At 37.2% G+C, this 13552-nt stretch overlaps 1 protein-coding gene across 14 annotated transcripts in view; it reads left to right on the forward strand.

The window, feature by feature from the left end:
• Window positions 1-13552, forward strand: part of R3HDM1 (R3H domain containing 1) — a 210546-nt gene that overhangs the window by 181020 nt on the left and 15974 nt on the right. For all 14 annotated transcript variants that reach the window (XM_036253690.1, XM_036253695.1, XM_036253689.1 and 11 more), the window contains 2 exons: window positions 10916-11019; window positions 12977-13149. In XM_036253690.1, coding sequence (XP_036109583.1) covers window positions 10916-11019; window positions 12977-13149 — 277 coding nt within the window. The remainder of the gene's footprint in view (window positions 1-10915; window positions 11020-12976; window positions 13150-13552) is intronic.

Raw genomic sequence — 13552 nt, forward strand, 5'->3', positions numbered from 1 at the left:
TTCATCTGTGTGCTGTGGGGAGAGGGAGCTCTGTGTTCTTGGTTCAAATACCAGAATCACCTTTCTAATTATGTTTTTAAACATTTGCTGTTCATCCTCTGGGCCATTTTCAGAGGCTTTAAGTAGTTGCATTTTTATAGTTTTCACTAGTTTCAGTGGGGTGCTGGTTAACAACTCATGCTTTCACACCAGAAGTCAATCTGTAATAGGTGAAATTTTTATTTAAAAGAATGAAATTATAGTATTCTAGCATCCTGTCTTGAAATTATACTTAAAAGATTTGATGAAGCTGTTTGGGGAATTGGATTCATGTTCTTAGCTATATCATACTGGTGTTTAAGCATGGTCCTCAGTGCCAACACAATTTTACGGTCTCACTCAGGAGATGAATAGTAAGTAGCTAAATTATCTCCTAAAGAACAGCTTAGGATCAGAGCTATACTAAAACTAAAATTACTCTTTGACAGATGTTTTCACCATTTCAGTAAACTACTAAGGTTATATATCCAACAGGTCCACTGACAGCTGCTTGATGATAGTTGCAGTGTGTCATCAGAATACGGCCCTTCTCAAAATCAGCCATTGTCCCAGGAGCACCAGGGATATTGTTGTGGTTGAATGTGTATAATAATAGCTACCCTTACAATTATCAAGCCAAAGGCATCTTTTATATGAAATGTGTAGTGTAGACCCTTGGGTCTCACACAAGAACTTGACAAATATAAAGTTCATTTTAGAGGAAAATGTTAGCTCTTACTGCAGGCACTTCTGCATTCTACCTATTTACCAAATAGGAGATAATCCTCTCTTCAGGCAAGATTTCCACCCCAGCCCCTCAGATTCCTAGTAAAATATGACCTATGTCTTATATTTTGTATCAAAGGACTAGATTCCTCTATAATTAACTACTTGCTTTGAATTAATCATAGAATACAATTGGGATATATCTGTAGTCCAGCAACTGCCAGAGGCTTAAATGCTTTCTTCCTTTATCATTCTTGCAGAATTGTATAATCCTCCGGGTTCACCATTTTATCTTGACTGCCAGGAAACAAAGCTAGATTGGGCGTTCTCAATAAAAGCAACAATCTTATCCCACATGTTCCAACTTTTTTTTTTTTAACTTATCTTTATTGTCTAATGTATTACAGATGTTCCTCCTTTTTCCCTATTGACCCCCTCCTGCCTTTCCCCATTCTGTTGTCTTTGTCCATTGGTTATGCATTTATGCATATAAGTTCTTTGGTGTATTTCTTCCCACCCCCCCTTCCCGTTGAGGTTTGTCAGTCTAACAACCAATTTGTACGTCTTAATCCCTTCACTTTTTTCACCCATTTCCCCAACCCCCCTCCCATCTGGCAACCAACAAAATGTTCTTGTATCCATGAGAATGTTTCTGTTCTACTTGTTCATTTTGATTATAGATTCAGTTGTCAATAGATATGTATTTATTGCCATTTTGTTTGTTCATTTTTTTTTCTTTATTGATATTACAGAGAGAGAGGAAGGGAGAGGGAGAGAGAGATACAAACATTGATGAGAGAGAACATCGATTGGCCACCTCCTCATGCCCCCCCACTGGGGATCGGTCCCACAACCTGGGCATATGCCCTGACCAGAAATTGAACTGGCGACCTCTTGGTGCATGGGTTGACGCACAACCTCTGAGCCACACTGGCTGGGCTGTTTGTTCATATTTTTTATCTTTTTCTTCAAGAAGACCATTCAACATTTCATATAATACTGGTTTGGTGATAATGAACTCCTTTAACTTTTTCTTGCCTGGGAAACTCTTGATATGTCCATCGATTCTAAATGATAGCTTTGCAGGATAAAGTGATCTTGATTGTAGGTTCTTGCTTTTTATCACTGAATATTTTTTGCCACTGCCTTCGAGCCTGCACAGTTTCTTTTGAGAAATCAACTTACAGTCTTATGGGAGCTCCCTTGTAGGTAACTTACTGCTTTTAAGATTCTTTCTTTGTCTTGAACCTTTTGCATTTTGATGATGTGTCTTAGTGTGATTCTCTTTGGGTTCATCTTGTTTGGGACTCTCTGTGTTTCTTGGACTTGTCTGTCTGTTTCCTTCACCAAGTTAGGGAAGTTTTCTGTCATTATTGTTTTAAATAGGTTTTCAATTTCTTGTTCTTTCTCTTCTCTTTCTGGCACCCTCATGATGCAAATGTTGGTACATTTGAAGTTGTCCCAGAGGCTCCTTAATACTGTCGTCATTTTTTTGGATTCCTTTTTCTTTTTGCTATTCTAATTGGGTGTTTGTTTGTTTGTTTGTTTTTTGCTTTCTTATATTTCAAATCGATGGTTTGCTTCTTGGCTTTACCTACTATTACCTACTTGGCTTTATCTACTGATTCCCTGTAAATTATTCTTTATTTCAGTTAGTGCCTCTGTTATTTCTGACTGATCCTTTTTTATGCTCTTGAGGCCCTCGCTAAGTTTACTGAGCATCCTTATACGCAGTGTTTTGAACTCTGCATCTGTTAGATTGCTTATCTCCATTTCATTTAGTTCTTTTTCTGGAGTTTTGTTCTGTTCTTTCATTTGGGACATGTTTCTTTGTTTCCTCATTTTGGCTGCCTCCCTGTGTTTGTTTCTATGTATTAGGTAGAGTTGCTATGTCTCCTGGGCTTCCTAGGGTGGCCTATTGTAGTAGATGTCCTCCCTGGTCTCCCCGCTGGGCCCTCCAGGTGCACCTATCATATGAACTTTACACCCTTCTGTTGTAATTGAGCTTTGATTGCAGTTTTGATGCGGCTTCTTTAATTTTATAGTTGTAAAACTTCCATTCAGCTTGATTTCAGGAGGTTTTGAATGATGGTTTGTCTGTAGTTTAGTTGTAATTTTGATGTGGTTGTGGGAGGAGGCAATACCACATTTACCTACACCACCATCTTGACCAAAAGTCCCCCAACTTCTTTTTTGTTTTGTCTTAAATATTTTCTTTCTGTTTTTTTGGTGTTTTTAAATATTTCACATTTGGAAAGAGGTGAGCTATAGGTAATATTTCTGTAAATTTGAGCATTTCCCTGGAAAGCCCAGAAAAAAATGGCCATTTGCATTTAAGGGAAAACCTAAAATTTTGTTCAGTAAGAGTTTCATTTGACATTTAATTTCATTAATTGAGTATATAGTTTAATCAAATTTTAATTAGTTGAGAGCTTATTTATATTGTCCTAAATAGATATCCTTATTACAAAACTATATAAGGCAGAAATCACCTTGATTTGCAAAAGTCTTGTAAGACAGAAAGCTAACATTTTCTTCCAGAAATAGCAAGCTTGGCTGAGCATCTTACCGTCAAATTAATTGAGGTTTACATTGCAGAATTTCAGTATAACTCTCCTGGCCACACTCTCTGACATCTGTTAAAGATTTTTGAAGGAGATTCAGACTATTAGTTGAAATTAAATCCCTGATACAACATTTAAAAGTCAAATTTTTCCAGCAGTTGTCATAGGATATTTTTAGTGTTCATTTTTTATGATTACAAAATTACATGCATGCCGTTTTGGAAAATAAAAATAAAGTATAAAGTATCAAGAATCAGCCATAGCCCCGCAACCTTAAACTGACCACTGTTTTCATGTTCATATTTTTTATAAGTCTTTTTTTCTTTTTATATATAATTTTTTTTCCCTTTATTGATTTTAGAGAGGGAGAGAGAGAGAAACATCAATGAGAGAGAACATCGATTGGCCGCCTCCTGCACGCTCTCTACTGGGGATCTGGCCCACAACCTGGACATGTGTCCTGACCAGGAATCGAACTGGCGACCTCCTGGTGCAATGGTCAGTGCTCAACCACTGAGCCGCAATGGCCGGACTAATACATAGTTTTACATTGTTGAGATTCTATTGGATATATTTTGTTCATTTGATATATTGTTTTTTGTGTCATTAAAATGTTCTTTGTAGCCCTGGCCAGTTTGGCTCAGCAGTTAGAGCGTCAGCCTACGGTCCAGAGAGACCCGGGTTTGGTTCTCACTAAGGGCATACACCTCAGTTGCAGTTTGTCCCGGGCCCTGGCTGGGTTGTGCGGGTGGCAGCCACTCAATGTGTCCCTTTCATGTTGATGTTTCTCTCTCTCTCTCTCTCTCTCTCTCTCTCTCCCTCCCACTCTATCTGAACAAAAAACGGAAAAATGTCCTCGGGTGAGGATTAAAAAAATTTCTTTTTAACTTTTTTATTTGTAAATGTAATTTTTAATGATTATACTGTTCAATTTTATGAATATACAGTAATTTATTTAAGCTGTTATAGAACATGTAGGTCATATCCTTTTTTTTTTTTTTCCACTTTATTGATCCATCTTGAATGCAGTTTGAATTTCTTCCTTAGCATAGAGTTTTTACAGGGCAATTAATAGGTCAAATGATATGACTTTTTTTTTATTTTGTTTTCTTTAAGTATTATTATTTACTGGTTTCAGGTGTACAGCTTTGTGGTTAGACAATGATATACTTTACACAGTGTTCCCCTTTATATTTTCAGTACCCCAACTGATACCATACATAGTTATCACTGTATTTTTGACTCTATTCCCTATGCTTTACTTTTATCCCCTTGACTATTTTGTAGGTACCAATTTGTGCTTCTTAATCTCTTCACCTTTCTGCCAGTCCCAGACCTCCCTCCCCTCTAGCAGCCACCAGTTTACTCCCTGTGTCTTGGAGTCTTTCAGTTTTGTTTGTTCATTTATTTTGTTTTTTAGATTCTACATATAAGTGAAATTATATGGTATTTGTCCATCTCCGACTGACTTGACTGACTTATTCACTGAGTGTAATATCCTTCAGGCCATCATCATTCTATTTTATGGCCAAGTAATATTACATTGTATATGTGTACCACAGCTTTTTTATCCACTCATCTACTGATTGGCACTTGGGTTGCTTCCAAGATATGACTGATTTTAAGGTCCTTGGTACCTTTTGATTTACAATCTCAGTGGCTATTGACTTGTTTTCATGTTTCATAAATGGTGACATATCTCAATTTCATTTGGCTCTTTGATTATTAATGAGGTTGTATATTTTTTCATTTAACTATTTGTATTTTTAATTATTTGGCCAATTCTTTTATTATAGTTGGTAAGCAAGTGGTAATCACCTGTCTATTGATGAGAGAACTGACATTCAAATAAATGTTCAAAGTCATACAAAAAAGGAGTGGTTGAACTCAAAACTGTGCTGCCTTCTGACACCCAAATCCTTGGTCTTTTCCCCTGGGTCAAGTGTTAAATGTCAAAGGTTATTAAAGTAGAAAGGAATGGCCCTGGCCGGTTTGGCACAGTGATTGGAGCTTTGGCCTGCGGACAGAGAGTCCCAGGTTCAGTTCTCGTTAGGGGCATGTACCAAAATAAATAAATAAATAAATAAATAAATAGGAATGTAGCATAACTTAAATTTGCAAGAATATCTAATAAATATATCTTAATGCCAAGCATTAATTTTCACTCATACTATGGCATATCAGATAGATTACCATGAGCTGATCAAAGTGGCATCAATACTACCTCATAAGAGGCCAATTTTAGGCATTCATAAAGGGTTATATGATTTTTTTTTTTAATTCTTCACACTTTGGTAGACTGCTGTACATTTTTGATGTTTAAAATATGTAAAACTATGCAATGTGTTTATCTTTTTCTTCATTGTGGTTTTGATTCCAAAATACAGTAAAAAGTGAGGAAATAAATGACTGGAGCAAAGGAGAATTTCTCCCTATGAATTATCATAGAAGATTGTAGGTGAACATTATAGAAAACCCAGAGGAAGAAACTTATTGGGTATTTATATATCATTTATCAGTCTCCGCTGATTCTGTAGAGCCATTTTACAGCAATGTGATTGGCTGTTTCATACACTGAGAAGCAGCAGCTCCTAAAAAGTATGGCAAAACAATTGGTGTAAGTGGCAAGACTAATTTTTCTTGCAATGATGTTTAATACCTTTGAAAGTTGTTTTTATTAATTAGTTTTAATGTACACATTCATAGGTTTAAGTGAGTACCTTTCAGGAAATTTCAGACCAAATGGGTTCATGAGACTGATGTTTTATTTTCCTGTGCAAGGGCACAATATGAACTTCAAGTATTGGGTCTGGTGTTTTAACATTTAAAAGTCCCCTTCTTTTTTTTCTTTTCTTTTTTTTATGTTTTCTTTATTGAGTTTTAGAGAGAAAGGAAGGGAGAAGGAGAGAGAGATAGAAACATCGATGAGAGCCCTGGCCGGTTTGGCTCAGCGGTTAGAGCATGGGCCTGCGGTCCGGAGAGACCCGGGTTCGGTTCCCACTAAGGGCACGTACCTCGGTTGCAGTTTGTCCCCAGCCCTGGTTGAGTTGTGTAGGAGGCAGCCACTCGATGTGTCCCTTTCACGTCGATGTTTCTATCTATCTATCTATCTATCTATCTATCTATCTATCTATCTATCTATCTTCCTCCCTCCCTTCCTCCCTCCCTCTCTCCCTCCCACTCTATCTGCACAAAAAATGGAAAAATATCCTCGGGTGAGGATAAAAAAATAAAAGTCCCCCTCTTTCTATTTTTATCTTGTCTTCCAAAGGAGAAATTTCTGAAGTTGCTCTCTTTTGGTAAATATATTTGTACTTTTTTTTTTTTTTTTTTTATCCTCACCCGAGGACATTTTTCCATTTTTGTTCAGGTAGAGTGGGAGGGGCAGAGAGGAACAGAGAGAGAGAGAGAGAGAAACATCAACACGAAAGGAACACATCGAGTGGCTGCCACCCGCACAACCGACCAGGGCCGGGGACAAACTGCAACCGAGGTACGCGCCCTTAGCGGGAACCGAACCCGGGTCTCTCAGGACCGCAGGCCGACGCTCTAACCGCTGAGCCAAACCGGCCAGGGCTATATTTGTACTTTTTAAATGAGAATGGTGTTTAAAAACTGACTTTTATGCTTTTCCTTTTTCTAATGTGTTATATCTCTGCCTTTGTAGAAGGCAAATTAGCTAATAATTAAAAATAGAGCATTTAAGCCCGGCTAGTGTGGCTCAGTGGTTGAGCATCAACCCCATGCACCTAGAGGTCGCTGGTTCAACTCCTTGTCAGGACACATGCCCAGGTTGTGGGCCTAATCCCCTGTAGGGGGCATGCAGGAGGAGGCCAGTCGATGTTCTCTCTTATTGATGTTTCTATCTCTCCCTCTGATATCAATAAAGGGAAAAAAGAAAATTTAAAAACAAAAAAATAGAGTGTTGAAGAGATTTAAGAGAGCTGCTTACTGCCCAGTCTGTGTCCCTTAAAGTGTCTTTTTTCTGTTGGGGAGATCAGTAGTCTTGGAATTCTGTTATACTGAAATACTCGTGAGTAAAATTATGATATCTGAGTTTATTTCAAAATAATAAGGGAGGAAGGTGAAATAGAAGTTTAGTTGAAAAGAGATTAGTCATTAGTTAATAACTGGAGAAGCTAAGTGATGGGTACATGGAGGATAAGTACACTTTGTTTACATTCATTTATTTATTCATTTATTTTTAGAGAGAGAGGAAGGGAGACAGATAAAAACATTGATGTGTTGCCCTGGCCGGTTTGGCTCAGCGGTTAGAGCGTCGGCCTGCGGTCCAGAGAGATCCTGGTTCGGTTCCCGCTGAGGGCACGTACCTCATTTGCAGTTTGTCCCCAGCCCTGGTTGGGTCATGTGGGTGGCAACCACTCGATGTGTCCCTTTCACGTCGAAGTTTCTCTCTCTCTCCCTCCCACTCTATCTGAACAAAATATCGAAAAATGTCCTCAGGTGAGGATAAAAAAAAAAATTAGAGAATATGCTTAGTGAACAAGATCAGGGTGAGGGTACTGCATGGCCCAAGTGTGCATTTACCCCAGTTAGAACAGAACCTAAAAATCCTTTCACCCTGTGTCAAAACTTTCTGTTCTCCCCAGTAACAGCACATTTACAAACCTTGTCTTAAGCTGCTGTATTATTCCCACAGGTAATTAATACATGAACATCCTCTGATCATAACTAACATTAATTTCAGAAAGTACTTTTTTAACATTGGTCATACTTAGTTTTTATGAAGTCTTCCCTTTACCATTTTCCCTTTTTTTTGAACCACTCTGCCACTAAATAACAATAGAACTTTAATTCTTACTAATTGAAGAATTGTCACTTGAATCAGAGAGTCATTTTATAACTTTATTATAGACATTTTAAAGTATTTATAAATGTAAACAGCCTGGCCAGCATGGCTCAGTGGATTGAGCATCATCCCATGGACTGAGAAGTCCAGGTTTGATTCTCTGTCAGGGCATATGCCCAGGATGTGGGCTCGATGCCCAGTGGGGGCGGTGCAGGAGACAGCCAATCAGTGTTTTTCTCTCACTTCAATGTTTCTATCTCTGTCTCCCTTCCTCTCTCTCTAAGAATAAATAAGTAAATAAATGTAAACAAAGTGTACTTATCCTCCATGTACCCATCACTTAGCTTCTCCAGTTATTAACTAATGACTAATCTCCTTTCATCTAAACTTCCATTTCATCTTCCTTATCATTTTTGAGATAAATTCAGATATCATATAATTTTATTCATAGTATTTTAATATAAGTATCCCTAAAAGGTCTTTTTCAAATTCGTGTTTATTGTTTTTAAATGGTGGGTAGAGTGAGAAACATTGATTTGTTGTTCCACTTACGTACGCATTCCTTGGTTGGTTCTTGTATGTGCCCTGACTCAGGATCGAACCCACAACCTTGGCGTTTTGGGATGATGTTCTAACCAACTGAGCTACCTGGCCAGGCCTACTAGATGTTGTTGTTGTTTTTTAAGTCACATAATTACAGCACTATTTCACATCTTTAAAATTTTAAGTTTCTTTTTTTCTTCTTTTTTTTCAATTTTTTTTTTCTTTATTGAGAGCTTTAGAGAGAGAGGAAGGGAGAGGGACAGAGATATAGAAACATCAATGGGAACATCAATTGGCCGCCTCCTGCATGCCCCCCACAGGGCATCAGGCCCACAACCTAGGCTTGTGCCCTGACTGGGAATCGAACTGGCGACCTCTTGGTGCATGGGGTCGACGCTTAACCACTGAGCCTCACCAGCTGGGCCACAGTTTCTTAATTATAACAAATATCCCATTGTTATTTATGTTTCCAACTACTCTAAAAATGTTGCTTGTGTTTTTACACCTTTGTCTTGTAGAATGTCCTGTAATCTGGATTTTCCTGATTGTGTCATCATGGTATTGTTTAATATGTCTCCCTGTATTCTCTATAATTCAGTAGTTGGATCTAATGTGGTCATTTTAAAGCATTACATGATATGTGAGTGTAAAAAGTTATTAAAGGTAGGTTAGGAAATAATACTTGGTAGAGAAATTTTATTTAAATGATGAAAAAAAACTGGTAAATAATAGAGTTCTATATATAAATGAAGATTTCTTATTGAGAATTCTCAGAAAGAATTAATAGTATCTCTCTGTAATTTGAAACTATGTTTCTGAAAAAATTTGCTAACAAAAAGAAAACTTTAAAGACTTATTATGACAGCCAGGCCAGTGTTGCTCAGTGGATTGAGCCTCGGTCCCATGAACTGAGAAGTCCCTGTTGGATTCCCGGTGAGGACACATACCCAGGTTGCAGGCTTGATTCCCAGTAGGGGGCATGCAGGAGGCGGCCAATTGATATTTCCCTCTCACATCAATGTTTCTATCTCTCTCTCCCTTCTTCACTCTCTAAAAAAATTAATAAAAACATATTTAAAGGCTTATGACAAATTACATACTCTCAAAGACTTACTGTTGACAAATACAGCTGTAACCTAATGGTTTTACACTAACAGCCTTTTTTGTTTGTCAGTATTTATATTAGAATATGTCAGAATAGTATTCTATTGTTTTCTTCATTCTTAAATAGTACATTTTTAAGCGATATAATATTTTTTCTGAGTCTCATCCTTGTCAAATTGCATGTTCTCTTTTCTGAAATACAGCTTAGTGAAATCCAAATAAATTACCTTTTTACTTTATAAAGTTAGTGAGTTATTTTTTTAAGTAATTATTTGAAGAATACAAAAGGCATATTTAGAATAATTTGTAAACGAGTAAGAGCAATAGAGTTGGTTGTTTTTTGCTGGCCTTAAAAGATTGATATAGCCCTGGCTGGTTTTGCTCAGCGGTTAGAGCGTTGGCCTGCGGTCCAGAGAGACCCAAGTTCGGTTCCTGCTAAGGGCACGTATCTCGGTTGCAGTTTGTCCCCAGTCCTGGTTGGATCATGTGGGGTGGCAACCTTCCATGTGTCCCTTTCACATTGATGTTTCTCTCTCTCTCTCCCTCCCTCCCTCTCTCTCTTTCTCTCTCCCTCTCTCCTTCCCCTCCCCCTCTATCTGAACAAAAAATTGAAAAAAATTTTTCTAGGTGAGGATAAAAATAAAATTAAATTAAAAAATAAAAGATTGGCCCTGGCCGGTTCGGCTCAGCGGTTAGAGCGTCACCCTGTGGTACAGAGAGACCCGGGTTCAGTTCCCGCTAAGGGCATGTACCTCTGTTGCAGTTTGTCCCCGGCCCTGGTTGGTCGTGTGGGTGGCAGCCACTTGATGTGTCCCTTCACATCGATGTTTCTCTCTCTCTCTCTCTTCCTCTCTCTCCCTCCCACTCTATCTGAACAAAAAATGGAAAAATGTCCTCGGGTGAGGATAAAAAAAATAAATAAAAGATTGGTATTATTACCATAAATGTAAGATAGTGCTCTAAAAGATAATTCTTTATCCAAAAGATAATTATTTATAACTCACAGAGAAAAAAGTTAGTGTTTACTTTTACTGCTAAATTTGAGGAATAATTTTATTTAAATAAAATTGTAGGACTCTTTGTTCAAAGACTCTTACAGTCATCTTCATGTTCTGTGCTATGTTTCTGTTTTTGATTTTTCTCCCAGTAGCTCATCAGTAGGTTACTTACAACATGCAGGATCAGAACAAGTACAGTTTCCTCGAACTACTTCACCGTGCAATTCCCAGCAGCTTCAAAGCCACCAGTGTGCAGGTATGAATAGATAACGGAACAAAGGGATAACGGTTTTTCATTTGAGAAATAATTAAATTAAATTCCTTAGGCATTTCTAGAAAAGGGTTTTCAACTTGTTATGTGCTGAGGTATCCCAGGATATTTAGGCACCGTGCAAAATTAGAATTAACAGGTTCAGTGTACTTCCTTTTCTACTACTACCACTACCACACTGCTGTCCTGTTTCTCCTTCTCAGGCTCTTCTTCCTTCCTGACCTCACCTATATTGATGTTCTCTATGTCCTTTCCTAGCTACTCTCATTACTCTTCAAGGTCTTCCTAAGTAATCCAACCACCTCCAAGGCTTCAACTACTGCTTTTTGCCAACACCTTCCAAATCTTATTTCTGCTGAGACAGGACCTATAGCCAACTACACTGGACATTCCTTACCTCACCTATCTAGGAACTAAAACAAAATTCATAGTCACAATTAACTCTCTGTTCTCCCCTTTCACATTCATGCCACCACTATTTCCTCAAATCTGTTACCTTCTTTTCTTCCTCACTGCTGCTACTTTTGGTCAATTCTCTTCATGTCTTATCTGCAGTAATCTCGAGTGTTTTTTGCTTATTTCATGTTTCCTCTATACAGAGCTTTTCTTCTCGCCGATACACAAGCACATACACGGACAGTTCAAAGACTATTGTCCTGAAACAGAAGTTTCTCTGTGTCATTCCTCTGAATAAAAAATTTGCATGAATTCTTTATCTAAACTCTAGCAAGTAGTCCTCCTATTTATGCTTATATGCTCAATTCGCACAGAATTGTTTCCAGAATATACAATGCTATTTTATGCCAGAGATACTTTCGTGCCTATTCTTCCCTCTGCCTGGAATGCCTATCCACCATCTTCTGCTTGCCAAAATCCTGCTCATCCTTAATTTTGACTCAAAAATTACCTCTTCTATAAAGGCTTCCCCAGTCCTTAAAACAGAGTTTGTTCCTTATTTTTCTGTGCTTCCCTAGTGTCTTAAACAGTCCTTTATTATAACACCATATTTTATTGTGATGATTTATTGACATATAGTCTATGAGAAACAGTAAATCATTATTAAATAAAATGACTGATAGTGGCTGCATCCTACATGTACTGCTGTGGCTGAGGAGAACTTGGAGATATCCCCAAACAATCGGCCCTTCTGTGGTTTGCCTAGCCAGGTCAGGTTGGTTCTGTTTCCAGGGAACTGAAAACTACGCAAACTGTGGCCCTGTTGGCAGGGCACAGGCTCCTCCCTTACCGTACACTAAAGTGGTAAGTGGCAGGCAAAGTGTATGCCTAATACTAGCAGTGCTGCAGTAGTGGTACACAAGAGAAATAAATCAGATAAGAAGACAGATATAATAGTTCACTTATCTCTGCTATACAATTAGCATAGTGTTTTGACATAAATGTTATCATCTTTAAAGTCAGCCAAGGAGTTCTTCCGAGAGTCATAAGACATTTTGGGGTACTAAAATTGTGCTTTGTTAATTTTATTACCAAGTCCCAAACTTTTTACACTGAATGGAATTGATTTATTAGAAGATAACTTTTGACTATATGTCTAAGTTTTTGTAGGATCATTTTTCCTATTCTTTGTATTTAGAAAAATGCCTATTTTAAAATTAATTCATTTTTTTAAATTAAGCACTTTTATATATCATATCTCAATTATGCTTCTCTCTACTAGTTTCTGCAGTAGATAATTGGACTTCCCTAAATAACTATAGATCTATTATTTTTAAGTTAAGTGAGATATTTAGATCTACAGAGTCCATTTTAATGCCTTTTTAAACAATATAACACTTTCAGCAAAAAGCACTGGGGTTTAAATCTGCCTTACATATATAATAGTAAAATTTTCAAAAGTGTAAAATTATTGCCTTTATCTTGGTGTTTAAAGATGCTATTTGTTAAAATATACTAATTATGGTATCCTAATTCTGATTTTCAGCTGTACCACCTCCACCACCTGGTGGAGGAATGGTGATGATGCAGCTTAATGTACCAAACAATCCACAGTCTCGTGCCCACTCACCCCCACAGTGGAAACAAAACAAATATTACTGTGATCACCAGAGAGGACAGAAGTGTGTGGAATTTAGCAATGTAGACAATATTGTTCAGGTAAGATATTTAATTTTAATACTTTAAACATTTTAGTCACAGAAAATTGACCTAAAAAGGTTAACAATGAATTTGAAACATCAAACAGATAAGTACAGAAGTTTGAATATTTTTTATATCCAGTTTTCTTCAATATTTAAATATGATTTCTCAACTTTTGCATATTCAAACATTTTTTAATCAGAAGATAAATTAGATCTAGAATTTGATAAAGAAAAAGAATTAAGTAGTATCCTACTTTTTTTATATAAACTGCATTTTAGTGTAACCAGAAAATTGATGAGGGAATGCTCTTTCTTATAGAACAAATATAATTAATAAATATAAAAGCAATGGTAGAATTTAAAAATCACCATTTTAGAATCCTATTAAACTAATAGATCAAGGAAAATCATCAGCATAT

This window comes from Molossus molossus, unplaced genomic scaffold, assembly GCF_014108415.1.
Source record: "Molossus molossus isolate mMolMol1 unplaced genomic scaffold, mMolMol1.p scaffold_m16_p_11, whole genome shotgun sequence".
NCBI lineage: Eukaryota > Metazoa > Chordata > Mammalia > Chiroptera > Molossidae > Molossus > Molossus molossus.